Source organism: Acipenser ruthenus, chromosome 4, assembly GCF_902713425.1.
Source record: "Acipenser ruthenus chromosome 4, fAciRut3.2 maternal haplotype, whole genome shotgun sequence".
Classification (NCBI taxonomy): domain Eukaryota; kingdom Metazoa; phylum Chordata; class Actinopteri; order Acipenseriformes; family Acipenseridae; genus Acipenser; species Acipenser ruthenus.
The window spans coordinates 27,429,562-27,455,866 of record NC_081192.1 but is presented as its reverse complement, the minus strand read 5'-3'; the positions used below and the strand labels follow the sequence as shown (position 1 = coordinate 27,455,866).

Here is a 26,305-nt window from a genome sequence, read left to right as displayed (position 1 = left end):
CAGTAGCAGCAAGCATATCCTGCCATTGTTGATGGCAGCATATCTCAGAAGTGGAGAGGAAGAGTGTCTAAATATTAAATAGCTGCACACTACACACAACAGTATTATAGTTCTACTTTTTTTTCTTAAAATGTCAGTGTTCAATTTTTCATGCACACAATTATATTTAGATAACATTACCAGCTAAAATAAATCTATCACAAAAGCAAAAAGATATTTCTTCAAATAATAAAAGTGCAAATTACCTACATTACAGCAACTGAAGCAAAGTGTTGCTACCTGTACAGAATAAAACACATTTCTAAATGGGTAAATTAGAATAAAACATTTAAATAAATAGTAATACTATCCAGAATATGGATATATAATCTTATACCGATTTCAAAAATAAAGATTGTTCTAATGGGCTTGAGACTGTATAAAGAGGCAGTGGAAGGTTGATATTATTAATTTTACAGGAGATGTGGCAAAATAAAAAGTTACAAACAAAACAAAACATAAAAATCAAGCGCTTTTCTATCAATTGTTACATCTGAATTTAATAAGTAATAAATTATTCTGAACCATCCAATAAATATTACCTACAGAATTACACAAAAATGTAATCCAACGTATGCTTATGCCTACATTCTTAAATATATTAAAAGGAGAGAGACTGGCAGTGGTCTCCAATTCAGGAAAATAAATAATTATAGTACCGAACATGATTAATTTAGATAGAAGATTACAACTTCTATGCCACACAAATAAAGTGACAGTGAAATGGAAATACGTTTTGTCAAAACTGTATATGTACAGGAAACAACAAAATACTTCCAGATGCCCAACATACATAAATATCTACATTGAGCTTTAGAGCAGAAAATAAATTAAAAAGTACCTTTTCTTCCCAATTTACAACTTTTCCCTGCAGTTACATTCTGTACAATACATTCAATAAAATGTCTCGGGTACGAGGCTCCTTAAAGAAATACTGTGAAGTTGATCAAACTTCATTCTGTCAATCTGAAATGCATTCGTATTTCATGTGCTATCCTGTTACTCTTAAACATTGTAGTTGCTCCTCTTCCTTCTGCAGCATACCAAGACCAGTAGTGCAATGTGAACAGTGCTTTTCCTTTCCTCAAGCCTTCTTCAACTATTATTTTCATATACATTTAAAACAGGCTATTGTATTTAAAAGCAGAACAAATAAAAGTTAAAAAAGCAGCTCCTGGTAGCTTTAAATAAATCATGTGTTCAATAACCAAATATGCAAGCTGCTTAATTTGGCTGTAAAATATATAGTGCTGAAAAATGCCTACATTTTAAAAGTCTGTCAATCCAGTTACATGTACTTTTTACGTATACTTACTTGGATTTCCTAAATTCTTTGCATTGGTATTTTTGTTGATAAAAAGTAAATTAATTCTTCTTTGAAAAGTCTTGTGCAATTCATATTGGGGGGGGAGGGGGGGGGGTGGTATAGTTATCAGTGACAGGATTTTTGGGAAGAAATTTCCCAAGAAAACAAGAAATTGGGATGGTGGTGGGGGATTAGACAGTGAAATACTTAAAATTGCCAAAATAAAATAAGCTTCTTTTGTTAGGCCAAACAGATGTTTTATGTTACGCTTTTTATAAAAAAAATAGAAACATTCTTTTATAGAATGTAAGAGAATGTTCAAGTTGAGATGGATTTCACTCCTAAAAAATTTCTAAACAGGCCACCAACTAAGGCCCATTTCCCAACTGTATACTTAAGGATACACAACATTAAAATCTCACACATTTTGTTGAGGCCACCAGAAAACTAAGAAATAACAGCTTTTATAATATCTATAAAAAAAAAACATATCTAAAGTGTTAAATGTGTTTATATATAAACCACAGACTATATGTCGTGTACACTGTTCAGGTTATTTCACTATCTGTAGTGCTAATGTATGCCAGCAGTCTGGCACGTGACAAATTGAGTATTCAAAGAACAAGAGCTCTTGATGTACTCCCACTATTAAATGCATTCAGATATTTCCGGGCTTGTTCTGTCATTATCAGCTGGTCTTCCGTCTTTCCATATACAACTGTTTCCCATTCACTGTTCATCTGTAGAGAAAAGGACAGGATTCAAATCAATGCAAAAAGCTGCTGGTTAATATAATTATTTCCCAACAGACATTCAAAAACTAAGCTAAGGGTGTTTAAAGTCAAGGAAGACTGTATTCTTAAGTCATTAGCTGGCCAGTAAATGCACAGAACTTCAAAATAAATGGCATACTAATACTGAGCTCAGAACACATAAGAATGAAGCATGCAGTGTGTCCAATCAGCAGTTATGTGCTTCTCGAATATGCTGCAAAACCAAACTGTTTTAAAAAGCATCCAGCACAGGTTCGGAGGTCATTACCTGAATTGGTGTTTCAAATCTTGTACTCCTTAACATATAAGGATTCTCTTTTTTTATAGGTGCGCTGTGCTGGTGGGTTATACCGGGCTCCTCTTTCACAGCCACTGGTGAGCAGCTGCCTTCCACTTTATCTAACAACGGCATCATTAATAAGGAGCAGGTGAGCAGGTTTCCAGATGGGGACTGGAATAGAAAGCAAAGTGAGAATCAACACAGTAATACTATTTGAGAGATGCAAAACTAAAGGCAGTTTCCCCAGTCCATTTCATTGACTAAGAAACAAAACTTTCCCTTTCCTGGCATACTGTTTCAATAGACAGCTGCAACACTCTGCATAGCTCCAAAGCTAGGGGAAAAGAGAACAAATCATACTTCCGTTGGTGAAAATACTGTGCTAATGTACTCAATCCTCTTACCAACCAGCCTTCACTGATGACTATAGTCTTTATATGTTGCCATACAACTACTTCAGACTAACTGTGTCTCACATTTCATGCTACACTGAAAATGCTGAACTAATATTGGATTTAACTACTTTTCATATCTTGGCCACTCATAATTCAACAAGCTTCCTTATTCCTAACTATCAAAATGTTCATACTAACTCATTTATAAATCATTGTTCAATTTGTAAAGTGAACATTAGTGAAACTTAATAGTATGTCACTTCAGTTTGATCATCTCACCTGTTCATTAGACTGTTGGTCTTGTGGGAATAAGTGGACATTGAGGCCTTCTTTTTCCCAGGCATCCAAGACAAGGGACTTCCTGACTTTTCTTGCAGGTGCATAATGCTGTAATATAGAGAAACAAAAGAGAGTGACTCTTACAACAACTCCTTATTATCATGAGCACATCGTGTCCTACTGAAATTTATCATACCTCCTGTTTCCAGGCCCTGAAGGCTGGTTCAAGTTCCTCTCTGAGAAATATATCCGTTCCTGTCTCCTCCTTCAACACTTCACGAATGTCCTCTTCCAGATAAGCCAGTGGCTGAGGCTGGTAAAAAAATGAAATATAATAATAATAATTATAATAATAATAATTATAATAATAATAATAATAATGAGGAAAACAAAGAGAGTTCCAATTTCCAGGAATTGAATATGGAACTTTGTTGTACACTATTTAGAAGTAATCTTCTCACAGCTGACAAATAACTAGAAAAATAAACTTTACTCGCCACTGCTCCTAAACAATACCTAAATGATGCAGAGAGACCTTCCTTGCATGTTGAAATTAGATGGTGAAATAACTTCTAGTACTAAAGTAATATATAGCACGGAACAGTAACTAGAATAACCTTTCACCATTTTATTGTAAGTATTTTTAATGATTGTGCTGGATCTACACACAAATTCAAATACTACTGTTAAATAAAAAAAAGAAAAGTGAATTAACTTAAGTCCAAGGCTATCTATGAAAATACAGTAGTAAAGCAGTTATTCAATGTGAATATAGGATTTTTAACAGTCATGTTATATTGACAAGTAAGCTGTGTATACGTTAATATCAAAAGATGCCGTCAGTATTTTTAGACTCTGATATAACTCAAACAGTGAAGATATTTCTGGTAGAGATAATATTAAAACGGACACTAATGGCATGCCCAAAATAGGGATGTTGAATCAAATTACGTACCATCATTTTTAAGGGCCCATACTTTTTCTCTTGTGCAGCAAGTGCATTCTTAAAAGGTGTTGGAGTCCGAGGTGTAGGGGCTAAAATAGACTTTCGAATTTTAGGTGTTCTGAACCTTTAAGGAAAACAAACTGTTAATATGAGGACCTAGAAATATTTTTAAACAATCTTGTCTTTTATAAACATTGTGTGCAATGATTGTTACCCTATGCAATAAGCATTGAATTATTGTCATTATTACTTGTGGATATATCACATGTGTTCTGTATTGCTGCTTCTGCTTAGAACATTATTTAGCAGGCATACTAACTTGTTTTCTTTCTTCAACTATGGAGCTTCTTCTGAAAAGACTCCTAAAATCTAAAAGGAAAGAGGTATTTTCTCTTACCCTGCATTTTCCTTCTGGCTTTTGGGCGTCATTTCCTTCTGTAGGGGAGTTGTGACAAGATATTTCTGACCACAAACTGGAGTCGAAGTGAGTGCTGGGTTGTCCAGATTGAAATTTTCATTCCCAGAAATGTTGAAGAACTTGAAAAGAACAGAATACCACAGGATAAAGTACAAAAACTCCTTAAACAAAAAAGTACAGTTTAAAACTAAATCAAAAAGCACAACAGGTTACAGCCATCTTTAATAGGAAGCAAACTATGTTAAAATAAATAATACAAATCAACTGTTTTTTATGTATATCATTAACTTTTTTTTCAACTATGTTTTATTTACTTTAGTAGTTAAGTTTCATAGGTAAGAGGGCATTTGCATTATGTAGGACCACATTTTTCTAAGATGTCTACCAGCAAACCAAAGAAAATATACAAGGGGAAATTCTATTTATTTTTCAATTTATAGATACTATATGTGTGTAACTGCACAAAAAATGTACATGCCTTTTAATAATAATGCATATCAATTTATTGTCTTTGTGGTGGTTGTAACACAGCAATCTTGTATCCTCCAGTACACCATTGAAATTATTTCTTCTATTCAGCGAAAGAATGAACAAAATAAAGTTCAGGTCATAAAAAATAGAATAGTTGTTAGCGCTTAAACTTACCAGAAAGTTTTTAACGGAGATACTGAGCAGCATTAAATTGCTTCATCACTGCTGTACTAAACTTTTGGAATCTGAACCAGAATTAACACAAAGGCCACTGGAGAAAAATAAACTACATTACATGTAAATAAACTTTAGTCTAGAAGACAACACTTTGAAGAGTGTATAATATATGAATTAGAAATTGTATTTGTTTTACAATAGTGTTGGATGGATGGATGGATAAAATATACAAAATACTAAACCCTGCTGGAAGCACTGAAGAAAGTCATGGGAAAGAAACAAGGAAATATATAACTGAAAAAGGTTTACCTGTGAAGGGGAAAAGGGCAGTGACTTGACAGGAGTGTTTCTTGGTGACACGCTACTGGTGTCCATGAAGGAACTGCTGTTTCCCTCGCTCGAGGGAGAATGGTTTGTCCTTTCCTTTTTCTTCCTTCTCAGGATGGATGGGGGGGTGCTGAACTTGGTCACAACGGACGATGTTAAAGGAATCAGTTCCATTTGCCCATTGCTGCTGCTACAGTTCCTGCTCATGTGTGATATTGCACTGCCATCAAACTGGTAGCCTAGAATCACGCCCTCCTGCTTGTGTGGAAACGGAGCTGCAGTCTGCTTCATCGGAGAGGCCACTTCAGACAGGCTGAAGCTGGTGACATCGCTCCACACAACAGGATCCTGTTCGATCACAAATATTACTACTGGGTCATTCTAGCTCAACGGGGACCAAAAGGGGGGTCCAATCACTAGCCTCAATGACTGACAACATGTTATTCTTTTTTGATGTAAAACCCTTTAAACAAGCTCTAAAATTATACTAATGTTATTTGTCGAAGTCACCCCCCACATGGCCTAAAATTAGGTCAAAGGTCATTACAATTGGCATTTTTGCAAGCTTCAGACACATTCTCACTCCAGGGGTTAAACAGTGCTTCTGTTGCAACCACATGTACCCTGGAACAATTTTCTCTATCCCATGGGGTTTGTATATCAACAACAAATGGAGGAAACACCTTTCTTTCTCTCACACATGGGCAAACTACGTGAATACTCACAGAATCTATAAGCTCCAGTGTTTCTGCAAACTCTGGGATTGTCTGCAAGGATGACAGCACGGCACTCGCCTCCACTGCGAGGAACTTGCTGGGAGACGGCTGCTGGGGGACAGCTGTGTTCGGGGGCTGCTCAGCTCGGCAGTATTCCATGCTTTGGTCCTCCAGGCTGCTCACTGTAGTATTTGTCATGCAGCCACTACTGGACCAGCTACTAAATCTTTCACTCTGCTGCAAACAGGAAAAAACAGATGGTAGAGTCAGAAATATGACTAGTTTTTAATCTGGAAGCAGTGGGACCACTGGGGAATGAGTAGTTGCAGCCATTGCATACTACAGCAGCCTACTTTAATGGCATGACAGTAACATATGCATACAATTCTGGCTGGAGACCAGGATTTCATGCCACTATGCTGCCAACGCATAAAGCTCATCACATTGTGATGCATATAAAATACCCAGTCCTGTGTAACAGATTACATGTTCAACTTTCACACGCAGTTATCCTCAGCACTCCTCTTCAGAATTCTGGTAAATCTGTAGGGAATAGGTTAAAAGTAGCAGCTTGTCCTGTAGGAGGTGGTGCACATCTCTTAGAAGCAGGCCTGTTGGCTAGCTGGACCAGAGCCCCCAGTGAAGTTGGCAGACAATTGGAAGTGTCATTTTGGATGAAATATTAGCCTTTTAAGCCTGGCACACACTGCTGCAAATTCTCCAGAAAATTTTCCTCATATTCGCTTAGAAAACCACGCAAATGGCCAACTTCCTCAGTGTGAAATGTAGTAAGCAGCAGCAGAAGATGCTGCAGCCTCTTTTCATAAACCAAAGAAGTCTAACCGATACTGAATCATCGAGTCTGTGTGGAAAAATGGATGAGTGAAACACGAAAATGTTTTTGACGATTCCTTTTAAAGTATTTTCTACACTTGGGTTACAAAGGAAGGATTTTCTTTACCATAGGTTGCACAAATCTTTTTTTATCAGATGGGAGTATCAAGTTGCTGGAGTTAGAGCAGGTTTCTGTTTTTGATCAACTTGTTGCTAGAAACATTTCTGGAAATGCCAACTTGTCCCATTATACTGGCGCATATATATATATATATATATATAGATAGATAGATAGATAGATATGAATCAGTGATTGGAAATCCTGGCCTGTGATTGGTTAAAACTTCACCATAGGAGGAAAAATAGATTGAACTACTGCCCTAACATCCTTACACCACCAGCCAATAATCTCGGTCTGTCATGTGATTGGTTCACATCACTGTCAGTCCCGCCCCTTTTCAAAGGAACGCCTTTCTCCTCTACACTCTTCACAAGAGAAAATGGCTGAACACCGATTCTGTGACTTAACAAAAAATGAATTACAAAACATACTACAAAAGAAAGATGCTCCAAACACTAAAATGGTGATTAAAACATCACTGCCTGTTTTCTGACTCTGAAATTCAAACAAATTCAACTCGACGATGTAAACAAATATGAAGAGCGGGATATAAACTGGATTATGCAGTAGTCGGCAAACCAGACAGAGAAAAACTTTGCTAACTATACGGTATGAACTTCAATAACATCTTCTGTTGTTTATTTATGCTATTTATTTATTTACTTATGCTGTATCAGCTATATTTATACAAAAATATATAAGTCAATATTAAATTACGTATGCTGTATCAGCTATATAATATGTTCTGCAGGCTCAGCCATAGAGGAAAATAAAATGGCCTCCAGGGGTGCAATGCCCAAAGCCACAATAGTCAGAAACAATAGTCTTCCCTAGGGTCGATCGATAGATAGATAGATAGATAGATAGATAGATAGATAGATAGATAGAGACAGACAGACAGACATACTGCCAGTATTCTTTTTTATATTTGTATCTTTCCAGATGATCTTGGATCTTGAATTAAAATGATCCATCTGTAATAATGCTCTGTCATCAAATTCAACATCTCTACAAACAAACCGTGCATACTGTGCAATATTAGGGGTTAATAGACCGCTCACTGCAAGGCACAAGCAAGCCATTAGCATGACCAAGAAGCAAAGCTAAACAGAGCTGAATGAGTAAGTGAGATGGAAATGAGTAGACTAAGCAATCTACGGAGTTGTGGGTGCGCACACACAATGTCCTTACACATGAGACTCGCTTTCTTCCAACTTCGTTCTCAGCTGACATAAGCAGCAGCTCAAGTTCCTTAATTCTTTGTTCCTTATCAGGATCATCATCAAATGGCTGCTGTAATAAATACGTAAGAGAAGAAAGAAAAGGAAAAACAACAGGGAAAGGAGAAACAGGGAAACAGTTGGTTTATTGGCTTGTTATTTGGTGTATAATGTAGCAAGTTGGCTATAGCAGAGTTTTCAAAGATGTGGAGATTACCAAGCAGCAACCGCTACTGCAGGTGGTGTAAACCTATATATATATATATATATATATATATATATATAGTGAAAAATGCTTATCTAATTGTGACAACACGTTGTATGAACATTCCTTAGTTCCTGAGGGTATCAGAATCCACTTCTGCCTGAGTTCTGGAATGGTTGGGTTAACGAAGACTATATCTTAAAAACACTTTTGAAATTGTATGAACATTTGTTACAAGGGGTTATTCCACATACTGCTATTGCAGGTCAGAGTGACTTGCTTTTTCACTTTACTGACACCTGATTGTCAAAGCGAATAATTAATGACAATCTCTTGGGAACTACTTGTCAGTGTTTTATTAAACTATTCATAAGCATTTGATACAAGAGCCTATCCTATATTGTATATATCTTGCTTGGAGTTGTGTTACATCCTCTTTAGCTTTAATATGATCTTCGTAACTCAATACAGACTTAACATGCTGTTAACGCTGAGGTATGTCTTTGTTCGCCCTGCTAGTTATGTCTTTTTGTTTCTAAAAGATTTTGAAGTACTAGTGTTTTTAAATATTCCTAGGTCTGTGTTAGTACTACCAATCAGAAACGGCTGTAAACCATAATAATTTGCCTTCAAAGAAATCACAAAGAACACAGTGTTCACCTCAATCTGCTATTATGGCTTGGTTATATATTCCTTTGGCAAAACAAAGAACAAACTTGTCAAGTGAACAGATGATGGTGCATCAATGATAACTCAGATATAGGCCAAACTAGAACTTAAAAAGATAAAAAGTACAATACAGATTGTTATGACACACAAGAAAAAACTAATTGAGGTTTTGTAGATTGTAAAAAAGGTTTTTGAAAATAAACAATCAGTAGAAAGTAGAGATTACACTTCCAAAAAGCCATTAATAGCCACCCATACTGAATTCAGCAACAGAACCTTAAGCAACATTATTTGGAATATCAAATACTGTGGTACACTTACTGGAACACACACTGAAGTTTCTTGAACACCTTCCATGCAGCTTTCAACTGCTGAACTAAAGGAGTACCCAGTAATCTTAAAAAAAGAAAAAAAAACACAACTCATGTCAACAGGCTGAAGTTTGAAACTGCACCTGTTTACCTCATTCTACATTAGAAAGGTTTAGCAAACCTTATGAAAATGTCCACACTTTATTTTCACTTTGACTTATGTTCCGTTACAAAAGTTAATTTAATGTGTAACTGGTAAAGAACCCCACCTTAGCCATACATTAAGGTTTATGCTGAACATATAAAACTATGTGGTGAAAGGTGGGGTCCTGTAAAGGTTGGTTCATACTTTCAACATCATTTGACAGGTCGGAATTACGTCACCCACACTCTTGCATAGTGCATCTTTTTTGGAAAGTCGTACAGCCTTTTCTCATGCATCTGCAACCTGAAATCGCATACGGTCAGAGAATGTTGAAAAATGTTAACAATTTGCTGATTGGTTGGAGTGAAGCTACACAGCTTTTATAGCTGTCTGCGCTTGTTGAATCACATTCATCTGCGACAGAAGTATGAACCAACCCTTACTTTAAAACAGAAAGGGTATGAGGATTACTACCACTGTGGCAGTATAAACAGACTTTGCACCAAAGTGAAAATAAAAACTGGAAACAAAAAGATCAACGCAACTGAACTTTTTTTAATTATATTTATTTCACAGGGCGGGAACCAGGGCTGCGAGATGAAGGGAGTGTTTTGCAACTTGGGATTTGAGGCTCGGCCTCTAGAGCAGGAGAGAGAGAGAGAGAGAGAGAGAGAGAGAGAGAGAGAGAGAGAGAGAGAGAGAGAGAAAAGGACGAGCCGGACTCCAACTGAGAGCGCCTTCCCTATGGAGTCGAGGCTAGCCCTAATGGCCTCCGGGCCCCTGAAAAGACAGAATCCTCTGACTTCTCAGAGAGTTGTTACAGGCTCGGCCTCTCGACTGGGTCCCAGTTAGCGACCGGGGTCGACCCTCAGAGGACAGAAAAGCTCATACGAAGCCTTGATGTAAGGAAGAAAAGAATCTGAAAGAACACAAATAATTGTTAGTTACAGGACTCGAGCACTAAGGAGGAAGTAAGACAGAGCCTTCTTTCATGAGGCAAGATATATAGCGCATGAGCTGCGAAAGAATAGTGTGGAACTCCAGGTCGGGGAAGTGAGAGTGAGGAGGAGGAGGAGGGAGAAAGCAAAACGCAATAGAAAGAGCTGAGCTGTGACTGTGATTAAATAGGGAGTCAATGATGATTAGATTTCCAGAAAGCTTTTGACAAAGTCCCGCATAAAAGATTAATTCTCAAACTGAACGCAGTAGGGATTCAAGGAAATGCATGCACATGGATTAGGGAGTGGTTAACATGTAGAAAACAGAAAGTACTGATTAGAGGAGAAACCTCAAAATGGAGAGTGGTGTACCATAGGGATCAGTATTAGGTCCTCTGCTATTCCTAATCTACATTAATGATTTAGATTCTGGTATAGTAAGCAATCGTGTTAAATTTGCAGATGACACAAAACTAGGAGTGGCAAACACTGTTGCAGCAGCAAAGGTCATTCAAAATGATCTAGACAGCATTCAGAACTGGGCAGACACATGGCAAATGACATTCAATAGAGAAAAGTGTAAGATACTGCATGCAGGCAATAAAAATGTGCATTATAAATAAAGAAGAACTTTTAACTTTATAAAATATTTATTTTATAAAGTTAAATAAACGTGCCCCTCGTCTGATGCAGAGAAAAAAAGTGGCAGCGCATGATTAAACACAAGGCTAGTTATTCAACTTTGATAAATAATTGGCATATTAACTTCAAGGGCGGCACGGTGGTGTAGTGGTTAGCGCTGCTGCCTCACAGCGCCAGGGTCCTGGGTTCGAATCCGGCCTAAGGTACTGTCTGTGTGGAGTTTGCATGTTCTCTCCGTGTTCGCGTGGGTTTTCTCCAGTTTCCTCCCACAGTCCAAAGACATGCTGTCCAGGTTGATTGGTCACTCTAAATTGCTCTGTGTGTGTGTGGTGCCCTGCGATTGACTGGCATCAAAGGTCAAAGCAGCAAAAGTCATTCAAAATGATCTAGACAGCATTCAGAACTGGACAGACACATGGCAAATGACATTTAATAGAGAAAAGTGTAAAGTATTGCACTCAGGCAATAAAAATGTGCATTATAAATATCATATGGGAGATAGTGAAATTGAAGAAGGAATCTATGAAAAAGACCTAGGAGTTCATGTTGACTCAGAAATGTCTTCATCTAGACAATGTGGGGAAGCTATAAAGAAGGCCAACAAGATGCTCGGATATATTGTGAAAAGTGTTGAATTTAAATCAAGGGAAGTAATGTTAAAACTTTACAATGTATTAATAAGACCTCATCTAGAATATTGTGTTCAGTTCTGGTCACCTCATTACAAAAAGGATATTGGTGCTCTAGAAAGAGTGCAAAGAAGAGCAACCAGAATTATCCCAGGTTTAAAAGGCATGTCGTATGCAGACAGGCCAAAATAATTGAATCTATTCTGTCTTGAACAAAGAAGACTACGCGGTGATCCGATTCAAGCATTCAAAATTCTAAAAGGTATTGACAATGTCAATCCAGGGGACTTTTTCACAAATGGAGATTAGAATAAAGGGGCATTCAGAACAGAAAATAGGAGGCACTTTTTTACACAGAGAATTGTGAGGGTCTGGAACCAACTCCCGAGTAATGTTGTTGAAGCTGACTCCCTGGGGTCCTTCAAGAAGCTGCTTGATGAGATTCTGGGATCAATAAGCTACTAACAATCAAACGAGTAAGATGGGCTGAATGGCCTCCTCTCGTTTGTAAACTTTCTTATGTTCTTATGACAGACAGGTGAAATTAGTCAATGATGACAGGCAGGTGAAATTAGAAAATAGTGAAGCCCTGTTTGACAACCCCTGAATTTAACAAGTTAATATTTATTGTACAAGTCCTTTTGTATTAGTTATTTTGAAACAATGGATGGAGTGTTCTTGGGTAGAGAAAAAAGAAAAGGTTAAAAAAAAAAAAAAAAAAAAGATTCATAAATTACCTGAGCTGGAAATGCCAAGACAAACTGATTCTGTGCTTGTAAGGCATCCAGGTGGGAGTATGCTTTCGAGCATCGTTTGGATGCATGTTTGGATCTACAGAGGGAGTTCGACTCGTCTTTCAAGTACCCTTCATCTTCCACCTTCCTCCGCATTGTGGAGTTCCAGTGGTTCTTGATTGAATTATCTGTCCTAAAATTATAAATTTGAAATAAAAACGGTTAATGTTTATATTGACATATTGCATAAAGATTTGAAAATGTGCCAATCTAAGACAGAAATTATATATATATATATATATATATATATATATATATATATATATATATATATATTTAAATCATTTCTCATGAAAAAAACTTTACCAGCAATCCCTCCCTCTGAGCAAAAAAAATTGAGCTAAGAAAATGTGGATGTTCTATTTTATTGAATATCCATAATTTCAAGCATTTTAGAATTCAACAACTGTACTTCAGACAATAACACCTACAAGGAAATGTGGTATACCTTCCAGGGAGCAATTTAGCAATTTCTGCCCATCTGTTTCCTAGGCGTTTGTGGGCTTCATAAATGACACGGTCCTCTTCCTCAGTCCACGATGACTTCTTCACCTCAGGGTTCAGGTGGTTGTGCCATCTTTCCCGGCACTGTTTGCCAATTCTTCCATGGAGGTGCTTGGCGATCACAGACCAGCGCTTCGGACCGTACTTGTACACAAGTTCAATGACCTGTCAATAATTAAAAATAATAATGTATGCATGCATGTACTCCACCGGAGAACTATAAATTGTTTTTTTTCAGTGACCTCTGAACAAGCACAGTGTATAGTAATTATCTCTCTAAGCTTATTTAAAACCAAAACCACCAACCTTAATTCACTCCCACTCAGCTGTGATTCGAGCACTATGGTACAGAATACTATCATTATTCAATAACTGTTCTACACCTGTTGAGATCTGAACACGTGAAACAAAGTGGTTCTCACACAAACATTTAATTGCAACACAGCCAGATCTGATAAACTTTTGGGATGGAGCCAAATAGGCTACACTTTGAACCCTGATTACTGCTTAGTGCAAAAAGATTTATCTGAAGAACTATAAATTGAAGTATTATTCAGAATCAAAATCTTTTCTACCACTGAAAGACACCAATAAAAAAACAACCAAAGATTCAAAGGTTTTAAACTACACTGTGATATACAATTTCAATTTTAATTTATACATAAAGATCAATATTACAATCTAGGAGTGTGCTGATAATCGACTTGATGATACATTAAATTCGGAGGCTTTTTTTTAGGTTGAGTCCTAAATAACATTGATGGTTTAAGTTATTATTATTATTATTATTATTATTATTATTATTATTATTATTATTCAGATTCTGCCGAGTCAACGCACTGGTTTGAACGGAAAATATGTTCCTGGGTTTAAACAGTGTGTGATTAACTAAGCTTACACTGGCCTCCCACATTCAATTACCAGCAGAAATTCAATTTAAAGTGGCTCGTCACAACAGCACAATTAATTTACTGTTTTTAAATATACTGACCATTTAATAGCTTTGATTCCTAGCAGTATTCAAATAAAAATTTGAATGTATGTTTCGTTTTAGTACAGTATGTGTATTGAAATCAGTTTCAAAATCAAAATATGCAATACAATTGAAAAGCACAGACACTTCTTGATTTACCGGCTGGTTTATATAGTTGCATGTTTTTTTGTTTTTTTTTTATCAACTTGGTATCTTGCACCAAATATGAATTTATATTTTTGCATGCATTCTTCTTGTAGTTTCTGAGAGCGTTTTCATTTTAAAATATGCATGTTTGGCAAAATAAACTTTGATTTAAAGAAGATTTGGATTGCATTTTTTAGTTTAGGAAACATTTCATATTATAAATGCAGAAGGCAAGATATGATTACTTCCCGGACATTCAATCAAAATCAGATTTGAATGCAAAAATGGACAACTTGCAATTAATGCTTTTTTTCTGCAATTACTGTAGAAATACTGAAGTACAACTAAACCCTAAATAACATTTACCACTGTAAGGCAAGCTACACCATCATTTGAATTCAACCCAATTAAAATAAAAACAAATGTTCTTTTGTCCATTCTAGAAAAATATGAAAATAGTTTAGGCCAAACTTTGCTGTCACCCAAGTATGTGATGTAATTCTAGGACTACCATGAGCATATTTAATGCAGTCACACCCAGAATGCATTGTCCTCCCTGCCAACAGAGATTCTCTTGATCACAGGGCAGTTTATATTTCAGAACAACATCTTGTAACGGCAACATGCACTTAATCTCTGAGGAATAATGCAATGGGCACATGAAATAAAAAAGTGGATTCCTGTTTTATCTAAATAACCCCCCTGATATATAATAAAATTCTGATTTTGTAATAGTACAGTAATCCGTCGCATATCCCACTGCGGTGGGACAAGAGTAAGAGCGGATATGTAAAAATGCGGTAAAATGAATCCTGTTTTAAATGCCATTATACACAGCTGTAACAATTACTATATTCACACAATTATTGTTTTGAGATTCAGCTTATATTAGGAAGCTCCCCTAAATCCCTTCTTTAGAAAGATACAGGGTATTAATGCTTGTGACAGTAGCCATCTGCCATGTGGGTGCGTGCATTTGCTGCTGAGTGACAGGCAGGAGATCGAGATGGAGATTAAAGTCGATACACCCCGCAGGTGAACAGGATTTATTTATATATCAACACACTGAACAGCTCACGTGACACTACCAGCAATGGCAGCGTTCGGAGCACATACAACACAGTGTATGAAAACTTTGATCTACAATCTCGGAACTAATCTTCTCTGTTTAATAATAAACTAATGTTGCTGAAGAGCTTGATCATGGCGGATAAACAGGGTGGATATGTGACATGCGAATACGCAACGGATTACTGTATTTGAAAAGAAAATGTGTGCTACAATGGAATAACCCAGTGTGCATGGGTTAGATATATAGGACAGCTTACTCACCCTTTGATCCTCCTCTTTGGTCCAGGGTCCTTTAACTAGCTCTGGGTTGAGTACCTTCTGCCAACGATGCTGACACTGTGCATCGGTCCGTTTCTTTTGTAATATAATTAAAACAGATTTCAAACTTAGGCATCTCAAGCACTCAAACAAATTAAATTCCAAATAGTCTCTCTTTCTTCTAGATATGAAATCACAGTATGGTCTATTCCAAAACATTCAGTATTAAATGTGTAAACTTTTTTTAAATACACAGCTCGGAGCTGTGCAACTGATGGTTCTTGAGCCGTACATGGTTCATCGAACACTTCTGATTGAGATGTGAAGGATCCCATTTAAGGCAGTTCATGTGTTTTCAATTTCTTGACTACAGTACTTTTAATTCAACTTTAGTTTTAAAAGGTCTTTAGTCTAAAGCAGAGGTGCCCAAACTGGGGACGGGGACCCCTAGGGGGCCACTGGATGATTTAACCCTTTGCGGTTCTATGTCGGACCTGGTCCGACATTGCAATTATTCCTATCCGGTCCATTGTCGGACCCTGTCTGACATCATCAAAAAAACGCAAAAAACAGGTTTCTAGTCTAGACCCAGGGATCAGTTAATTTACACAAATGCTTCAGTTAGGTGCTTGGGGTTATTTCAGATTTAACACTGACATCAGCTTGTGCCCGCGCCAACAGTATTTACCAATATACAACAAAAGGGGGTGATTGTAAGCAGAAAATAGGCAATTATATGAATGCACTTGATAATTATATAACATAATTTATTTATTTCTTCTGCCAATGTATGGTTTTTCAGTAGAATGAAAACAGTTGTACTTCTACTGGTACAACGAATAACATCTCACTACAGGCATCAAAATCTACATTTCAGGTAGTCAGGATGCCAAATGTCATGGGGGCCCTGAGCCAAGAAAGTTTGGGAACCCCTCATCTGAACTGTTTACATATTATTCAATTTGAGTTTTCTGTCTCTTTAAGAACACAGTGGTTGTTAGCATGGTGCTTCAAGCCAAAAGAGGGTTGACAGCTCTGCACTCCCGCTTCTTCAGGTGAAGTGAAAAATGGAATTCAGATCTGAGTTGTAATAGTTAAAGACAACCGAATATAATACATAGGATATAATATCTAGTTACTTACTGGAAGGTAATTTGAAATTAAATCCCAAGCTTCTGGTCCATGTTGGTCTACCAACCTCTTTAGCTTCTCATCCTTTCAACATAAAAAAGGGGAAAATGTTTGGTTTTACTTTCTGCCGGAAACAAAATGGCTCAGCCCACCATTTTTATTAATCTGTACAATTTAGATCTTTCTATTTCTATCAAAGCACAGCCACATCTCCAAAATTCAGGGTTTTCAAATCATGTGACCTTTATCCGCAAATTACAAACCAGGGAGCACACACTTACCTCTTCTCGAGACCACTTCACTTTGCTCAACAATTTCTTAGAATTCTTCAGCTCAGCAGATTTACAGTCTTGATCCTGAAGGACTCCTTCATCTTCTATATCCTCACTGTCAACAGGAGAGGCATTTTTCAAGCCGAGATAAATATTTGAAAAAGGACCAGGTTTTGTTGATCAAAAGTATCAAATAAAATGTTTATAAAAACACATTCTACTATATGCTTGCAGCCACAAGCACCCACTATCATGACCAATGTGAAGTCAGAGAGTCATCTTGCCAACACTCATCCAGCTTATATACTAGCCTACAGGTCTAGTGCCAAGTCACATCACATAATCACATACATCTGCATGTATTACAGTACTGTATTATCATTTTTGGGATATAAAAATAAATATGTAACACTAACTAGTAACTTGTTTGGATAGTGTTGGAAAGACATCTCATTACATCCACAGATTATGATACTCTGTGACAGAGATCGAATGGTGCTTGGTGTTAGATCTCCCTCTCAACATGTGAGGGCACTGTGTAACGGGAACAGAGTACCCTTAACTAAATGGCACGACAATTTATTCCGTAGGGTAGGTGGAAGTTGGTCATTTAGGAAAGGGGCTCAGCTACAGTATCCAAACTCAATGGCCCAGACGTTAAACGGTGTGGCATCTGAGGGTTGGAGGAGCGGATGCGCTCGTTAAACTAGGGGTCATGAGTGAGGATATAAATAGGGGTCATAGCTGACGTGATCTGTTCCTTGGTAAATGGTTAGAGACAACCTACAAGGAGCCTGTGTTACCGTAGTGTAAACCGTGAGTTTGATTTGTCTGTTAGTGTTTGTTATAACTGTCTGTTTGTTTTAAACTAGACTTCCTATAACACGATCCGGAGCTGTAGCAAAAGCCAGCATAAACCTGGCCATTACTTTCACCCCTGCATTTCACGGAGAACTGTATTACACCACTTGCACGTATTTCACTATCACTAAGAACTGTGTTTGTGTTTTGTGTTTAGTGTTGGTGTGTAAAACTTTTTGGTTGCGGGTCAAACCCGGGGATTTATAAATACCGAGTGATACACGCCGCTGTATCGCTCCATCATAATTATCTACAGGCGTTTGCATTAAGGCTCTGGACATTGTTAATTAAATCAATAAACACCCTTGCACCTGTTAGTAATTGTCCGTGTGATTTGTACCTGCACTGCACTCACCTGTATCCACTCACCACTTTGCCACATACTCTCAATAACTTCTCTGCAAAGGACTGGTCTAACCAAATTCCATCACAATTGGATAAGCCGTTATCTATGCCTAGATATATGTAAAGTGTTACATACTGTACATACTGTATACACCGTCTGCAGGGATATAAATAACTAGTGGATAATAAGTGTAATTGTGATTACAAGCTGGATATATCAAGGACTCTTTGTGCACCCACAGCAGACTGGGAGTGTTAGTCCTAATGCCTGCCTCACTTTATGAGAACAACACATACAGTACTATCAATTATGTCTATAAAGTACAACATAATACAAAACACAGTGCTACCAGTACTATTAAAGCACTAGCATAACATGATCGCACAGTCATGCCAATGTACTAATGCAAAACTATCTTTTACCATTTATAGACATTTGTTTTGCTCCACTGTGATTGAATTACAAAGAGCTTTCTATCAAGCCCTCTATTCCAGACTCTGCATACCAGAAAGGTGACCACATACAGCAAGATTCTAACAGTCATTACTCACCATCTTGAGCAAGAATTGCTGCAGATATTTAATGTCTCTTTATATTTAATATCTTTTTTAATATTGTACCCATTGTAAAATATATACCGGTATTTACATTTAAGCCCAATCCAATCATTGTCCTCACTAGATAAACAGAACACCAGCCTCAAGCTAAATTACCAAATGTACAAATCCAGTATTGTCACATGTGATAGCAGTCAACCAGTAACTGATTGTATGTTTAAAAAACGGTTTCCTCAACATAGTGGGAAACTGTTTTCCTCCAGTTTTTCAGCCAGGGGGGAAAGGGCAAGTTTTGTGGCGAGATAGGTTCACGGAATGACCCACTGGCTCAGAGTTAAATGAGTAAAAAGTACACCAAACAATTGCCTTTGAAAATGACTGTAATTGCTAATTTGCCCTCAGAACTCTACATTATGGCAGCTGGTGTCTAAGTTTTGTGGCCTGGTTGCAAGCCACACCCTTACATATGTTCTCTCATTACAGGCCAGATCCAACCACAACCACTCAAGTACATGACACCAAACTACATTTCCAGGACTGCAATTAAACAGCAGCTATAGGCCTAATACTTTAGCTGTACCAACACGCACAAACACTGCTTAACATGTGACTCCAAACCAGAGTTCAGTGTGGATACATCCACTGACTACTGAAGACCCTTAAAACCAATAATAATATTTATTCTGGCAAGTGGAATCTCTCTGCCATTCACTTTCATTGGGATTCCAAATCCTGTTATCTTGTGATAAAACACTGAGTTACAGTTCAAACAAATACAGTAATTCAACTGACAGCACAGCAACAGCAACCAGCACTCAAGATGAATGACTGATTTGATTGAAGTCAAACACAGTAGAAGCAGCAGTAAACTGTTTTTTAATGAATAAACCAAAACAGGGAAAAACCAAATGTCTTATCATAGAACTTCAAGGCACATAGTGTCCTTGGAGACAACAGTCTCCCTTTCTCGTATGACCACTTGGAGATTGTACATTCAGCGCTCTCCCTGTAGATATTGCTTAAATATATGACAACATTCAAAAACATCCACATTTGTTTGGATATCCTATAAACGTAGGCCCCATTCATCACCTCACTGCCAAGCTGTCATGAAAATGGGAATCCGTTGTTCAATGTCTTACTTCATTGAAAAAGCAGTTTGTAGAGATATTAAAAAACACACAGGAGAAACAATAAGGCTAATTTGAGGATTCTGAAGGGTGCTGTGCACCAAACAGCTTTGAGGGGACATACAGTTTATGTGGAACAATCAGTCAAAATATTAATCACCTCAAGCAGTATCTCGCCAATCTTTAGCCAGATTATACAGGTGCCTAACTGAACAAATGTTGGAATTATCCACTTATGTAATATGCCAAGTAGTTGGAAAACATTGAGAAAGGCCTCTTCTGTTGTAAAACAAAGCTGGCCTCTGATTAAAGGATTGCAACATAACTGAAACAGACTAGTAGAATTACAGACTAATCTGTTTGAAATGAATGTTTGAATTTAGGTTCTGAATTTAAGAAGCGGTAACGGTTTGTTTTTAAATAATCACAAGGAGTATGGAGTATTGAATACAGGCAGACTTGAAGGAACAGAGGAACCTGCCACTGTTACCGACAGGGTGCACTTGGGGAAAAAGATGTTGTACTGTACCAGAAGGGTTTTACATTGAAGAATTCGCTTTTTTTAAATAATTGTTTTTACCTTGCATTTTTCTGTTTGCTATTTTTTTGTTCCTCTGATATTGCAGGTCAATCATTTGTCCTATACTGCAGCTGTTCAGGATAACTGCAGTTACTAAACTGAGATTCTTTTTTTGGACCACTCACTACAGTACAGTATTATTATTGTTATTATTTGTTTATTTAGCAGACGCCTTTATCCAAGGTGACTTACGGAGACTAGGGTGTGTGAACTATGCATCAGCTGCAGAATCACTTACAACTACATCTCACCCGAAAGACGGAGCACAAGGAGTTTAAGTGACTTGCTCAGGGTCAAATGAGTCAGTGGCTGAGGTGGGATTTGAACCGGGGACCTCTTGGTTACAAGCCCTTTTCGTTAACCATTATATATATTTATGTTTAAACTCTCTTGACCGGAGGGTCGTGTGTTCACGACGTAATTATATGTAAAAATAATGTGTAAAAAATAATGTAATTGTATGTAAAAATAATGTGATATCTTGTAACAATTGTAAGTCGCCCTGGATAAGGGCGTCTGCTAAGAAATAAATAATAATAATATATACACTATATTTTTTTTCTCATCTCTACCACATATAGTATGTCTGATCCTGTTCCTCTTATATAATAGGAAAGGGAATTTTGTGGCCTTTCATTTGATATGTTACATGTATGCAGTACAAACTATCCAGTAGTTAAACATACATAAATGAAAACAGTGAAAAACAGGCGGATATAGGGCTGAGTGTAAAGAGTTAAAAAAGGAAATGGAGCGCTGGTTAAAAAGAAAAGCATCTTTTTCTTCTGCTGCTTGCAAAAACTTCACGTCAGGCAAATGGCAAAAGCAATGGAGAGTGCTCTGTCTCACAGTGATGAACAGCTGTAGGTCTCCTGAAAGCAGCTTATTTTAAAGCAACACCATGTGAATGATGATGCAGTAAAATATATACTGTTTTTTATATGCAAAAGTGCCTTTTCTTTTGCCATTCCCCCCTAAAATTTTGGAATCCCCCCCCCATTGGCTGCAGCATTGGGGGGAAATCCTCCCAGCACACAAAAATGAAATTCAAGCCCTGACCAAAATGTGCATGGCTCCTAGGCTTCAAGCTGTGGTTAGCTGGTTAGAATTCCATATGATATTGGGCTGGGATTATTCTGAAATAATGGGAAAAGTGGTGCAAAACAATGGTCTCCCTAAGAAAGTTTGTTGTATCAATGGCTTCCTACTTTTAAAACACAAATACCAGTACTTTAGACTTAACAAGGGAGATCTAAAACAACCGTCACAATAATATGGTTGGTATTAAAACGCGCATCACAAATTGGTCAGTTTCTCAGGCATGGAAATAACTTTTATTGCATAGCAATTTTACAGTCACGTTTGATTAGCCACAGTGTAGGTAACAAGCTCAGACGTGTCTCATTAAACTCCTCGTAAAACCAGGAATGGATCAAACTGCTGTGCACTGGGAATTTTATTTCTATCCGTTTCTTAATGGTGGCGATTAACAAAAACATTCGCCACTAATTTGAATATCTTTTTAATAGAAATTTAAAAGAAAACCTGCGTGTATTCAAACAGTGCATGCACGCTGTGGGTACTGTCCATGACACTTGTGCTTGATTAAGCACTTGTTGTGACAGCTTGGTTTTAGCAGAACAGATTGAGCATGGTTACTGTACTGTACAACTATCAAACAAGAGGTTTGCTATTTCAACTAGGTTAGCAATGAGTGGCTGGGATAAGGTTTGCCAGAAAAAAAGAAAAAGAAAAAGAAAATAAACAATTATAACCATAAATTAAGCTGTGAGACAAAAACAGGCATGTCTTTCAGGAAAAGGAGCTAGCAAACCTACATTTTTATAAGAATGTAAATGGGGTTTGGGGCTCAAATTACCCTCAAATGAATTCCAATGAACAGTAGTAGTTTCTAATGCAGTATTTTCTGTTTAACTGTCTGAACAGACCAACGAAATGCATAGTTCATTAGAATTGATATTATAAATGACCACTTTCATGGCACGATTTAAGCCGCAATGTAAACAACTGAAAGATACAAACTAGTAGATGGTTTTGAACTGTTCTAATATGAAATGAACAATTCAATAATGTTGAAAAAAAAGGTATCACAATATCATTGAACCATGTTTCAACTTCCATGAATCATGACTTCCTCTCTACTTTTTTGTGACAAGCTGGTTGCAGGCATAGAGAGGAACAAATCATTTCAGTCACATTGGGGCTTATTTTTTGAAGTTGAAAACACATGTTATTGTACAGTATTTATTAGTGAAGTATCATGAGGAAACACTGAAGCCTAAAACATTTCACAGTTGGAAATTACAGAAAATGCTGGTTTGCCAAGCAAAGAGTGGAACACACATTGACGGTATTCTTACTGGTTACCAAGGCATTTCTTTTTGTTTTGTTTTTTAAACAATCCCCAGCATGTAGTAGAACCAGCCTGTCCAAAGCGCCTTCCAATTATTCAAAACCAGGCCAATGGTAGCAAAGAACATTTCCAGAACCAGTGGCTCGAAATACAAAATTCCAAACCCACATAAGTCAAGATTACATTATTAAATGTGTGTCTATTTGTAGGACTCTAGCATTCACATGAGCCTTATTACAGTTTACCATGGTATTTCACGTTGATTGTGCAATTTTCCTTTGCTTTCCCCACTCCATACTGTATATATTGTATAGTTTACCCTGTTTTTTTTTTTAAATATGCTTTACCATACCGCTCTGGGCTTTACAATGCTGACCATGCTTTATGCTTTATTACACTTTGTTCCTGTATGCTTTTACCATGGTTAATGTGGTGCAAAACACCACACCTAATTGACAAACTACAAATAACCAAACCATACAGCACAATTTTCCTACAAAAGAAAGCATACCACCACAACCACGAAAAGTACCACATGCACTGCATGACTCACAATAAAATAGTCTTCCATTGAGCTGGCCTGCATTTCTCAAATAGCCATCATCCCACTCAGCAGCAAACTCTGGAACTGCCAAAAGAAAGATCTACGCTTACAGGCAGGCTCATGAATCAAAAGTCATGCGCAACAGTAAGACTTCTCTGTCAGGACACTTTCATTTCTTGAGGTTCTAACATCATGTTTGACACCCTGTGCCTAACCACTACAGGATGAACGCATCCTCAAAAGCAAAAATCTGAAAAATATAGCAACTACAAAGTAATTCACAGTAAGTTCCATACCTTGAATATTATATCCAATTATATTTTAGTTACCAATGAGAATGTTCATCTCCTTTGTGCTTGTAGAACAATTGACAAATGTTGAGGATGGTCACTATGGCAAACTGGTAATAATGACATGCCAGATTTTGTAAAGGCTTAACAGGTTTACAGATAGTGCTGCTGAGCAGCCATAGTTGTTTCTGAATAAGGAACAGACAAGATGATGAACTTGCACTGAAGTGAGAAACTAGATTATAAGGGGGAATCATTTGGTAGGGTCATATATTTTGTTAGACAAATATTATTTCACCGGTTACTTCAGTTTGTTTTACACACTGAACTAGTGTAACACAAACTGAATGTACAGTAGATGGAAGCCACCTCCACATTTCTGCGGATTTGCATAAAAGCATCAAAACTTTTGACTACATTTTAACTTGGGGCTTTTGTGCATTAGCAAGTGACAGTTGCTTAAAAGGGACACACAGTAGATTTTATGTTCCTTTTAGAATAACTGAAAATGTAAGGTTATGTTATGTAAAATAACTTTCATTTGGCAAGTTTACAAAAGCCATTCTACAGCAAGCTTTTAAGTCTGGAAGTGTTTTTTTTTTTTTTCACATACTGAACAGAACTGCCTAACAAAAGTTACCAGAAGAGTCAAATGTATATAACCATGATGAAGATTACCGCAAAGTAAAGTTAGCCTTGACCAAATGGAAATGTTGGTGATTTCCCAGAAAAAAAACACCAAAACAATATTTTGTACAGTCCATTAACAGTTTTGAAAAATGTGCTTATTAAAACTGCTGTGTTTCTGATTCAGACGCACTATTACACTATTTTCTATACTCCGATTGAAATATTTTTGCACAACTTACTCGTCTCGGGAATGTAGGGATTCTCGATTTTTGACCCCAGAAACAGGCAGCACAACTGTCAGTAATCTTTAGAAAGCTTGTATTATTATTATTATTATTATTATTATTATTATTATTATTATTATTATTATTTAGTGCTGCCAGTCAACTGCAGCACAATCTAATAGGAATAAGTGTACTACATACTCATCATAAAACTGATCGGGTTTTAAAATTGTATTTATCCAGGTTCGAGGGACTTTTGATGCTAAACTTCATAATGCTTATGTTGTAACAAGTTTTACCTACAAGTAGCTGTATTACTGTCCCGGAAAATAAATATCTGATGCGTATACATGGAACATTAGTATGAAAGTGTTCTCAATTGGATCTCTTAAGTCAAATAAGCATGAATCGCTGTCTTGCGCTTGTTTAGACTAGCAGGTGCTGAATATGTTATTATTGTTGTTGTTACTACGACGACTACTACATCACCCGCCAAATGCCATATTAATAATATTGACAGAAAAACAAAATGCATTATAATGGCCTTAATGTATAGTAATTGCAATACATACACCACATATGCAGCACAAAACGATTTTTATGAAGAAAACCATATACTGTAGGAAAAACAAATAGTTTGTTACCTTAATCTTTGACAATAGTATTATAATTGGAACGTTACAGTAAAAGTATGGTTAAATAACATTGGTATATAAATTAAAATACACTTGTATTATTATATCCATCGTTTTTACTAAAATGCATGTCTATGTTATGTAACTTTATATAGTTATGCATATATATATATATATATATATATATATATATATATATATATATATATATATATATATATATATAAAATAAGGAAGAAAAAAAATCAGAAAACATGAAACATTTTAAGAATATTTGTAATGATAACAATGTACAAATAATAGCACGTACGTACAGTAAACAGAAGACTCACCTGCGAGCCGTCATGCTGGCCATAGTGATGAGCTTTCTTCTGGCTAAATCAGCAGCAAGGACCAAATATAGAAAATTGCACGATCGGCTATCTTATCTTAGTTCCAGTTTTATGAATACATATACAGAACACACTGGCTCCAATCCACACGTAACCTGTAACACCCAGGCGCTGTCAAACCTATAATTGCAGTTTGTCCTTCTTCGCTCTGATCAGGAGATGTCAATTACGTCTTTATCTCTCTGACACAGTGACAGTATCCGATGATGTTATACAATGTGATCTTCTCTTAGATCAATCAAATTAAGTTGTGCAGTTTCCGCGCCGTGTCTGTGGGTCCCAAGTCGCGATACGCATATTTTCGGCTACTGCAGCCTGTCTCGATCACTATTCATGCCCCCTACTCTCATCTACGCTGTTTTGATTTCGTATTTCAGGTTTTTCGTCCATCCCGCCGTTTCTCGCGCCCATCCTCCTTCTAGAACTGCGTTTGAATCTGCGCACGCGGTTTCGCTGCTGATTGGACAGTCTGGTGGCGCGTCTGGGGGAGGGGCGCGTGACGCCTAGTGAAGGGTTGGTTGAATTGAAAGGGATTCACAAGACATGCTGGGAGTTGTAGTGTATGCTGTCAAGGCGGTAGCAAAGAAATGTTGATTGCAGAATATACACGAAACACTCTTCTCATTATAACACAAATACCCAACTTACGCAAGGATAAAGGCAACGAAACAGGATGACGTTTCAGTTAACGTTTTTTTTTTTCTGATAGCCGTTGAATGAAAGCAAAGGTTGAATACTTTATTGTTCTCAA

General features: G+C 37.0%; 1 protein-coding gene across 3 annotated transcripts; it reads right to left on the bottom strand.

The window, feature by feature from the left end:
* Positions 1-1,456: 1,456 nt before the first annotated feature.
* LOC117399842 (myb-related protein A-like) lies at positions 1,457-26,117 on the bottom strand. 3 transcript variants are annotated; one of them, XM_033999253.3, is made up of 16 exons: positions 25,495-26,117; positions 17,001-17,106; positions 16,732-16,803; positions 15,592-15,684; positions 13,084-13,304; positions 12,579-12,768; positions 9,498-9,572; positions 8,274-8,375; positions 6,137-6,364; positions 5,394-5,759; positions 4,416-4,555; positions 4,028-4,142; positions 3,269-3,385; positions 3,073-3,180; positions 2,387-2,569; positions 1,457-2,085 (listed from the first exon to the last, which is right to left on the bottom strand). In XM_033999253.3, the coding sequence occupies exons 1-16, from the start codon at positions 25,515-25,517 to the stop codon at positions 1,960-1,962; spliced, it is 2,265 nt and encodes a 754-aa protein (XP_033855144.3). In that variant the 5' UTR covers positions 25,518-26,117; the 3' UTR covers positions 1,457-1,959. The 3 variants fall into 3 exon arrangements, with proteins under 3 accessions (XP_033855144.3, XP_058878236.1, XP_058878237.1); XM_059022253.1 differs by lacking the exon at positions 8,274-8,375; XM_059022254.1 differs by lacking the exons at positions 8,274-8,375; positions 9,498-9,572 and having other exon boundaries at positions 25,495-26,116.
* Positions 26,118-26,305: the final 188 nt, after the last annotated feature.

What these genes read in the sequence shown, in the direction of transcription:
- LOC117399842 (XM_033999253.3), bottom strand. Translation starts at nt 25,517, where the DNA reads ATGGCCAGCATGACGGCTCGCAG. An exon ending in TGAAGTGGTCTCGAGAAGAG is followed by an intron (nt 16,804 to 17,000) that starts GTAAGTGTGTGC and finishes TTATGTTGAAAG; the next exon opens with GATGAGAAGCTAAAGAGGTT. An exon ending in GATTTGAAACACCAATTCAG is followed by an intron (nt 2,086 to 2,386) that starts GTAATGACCTCC and finishes TTTTCTCTACAG; the next exon opens with ATGAACAGTGAATGGGAAAC.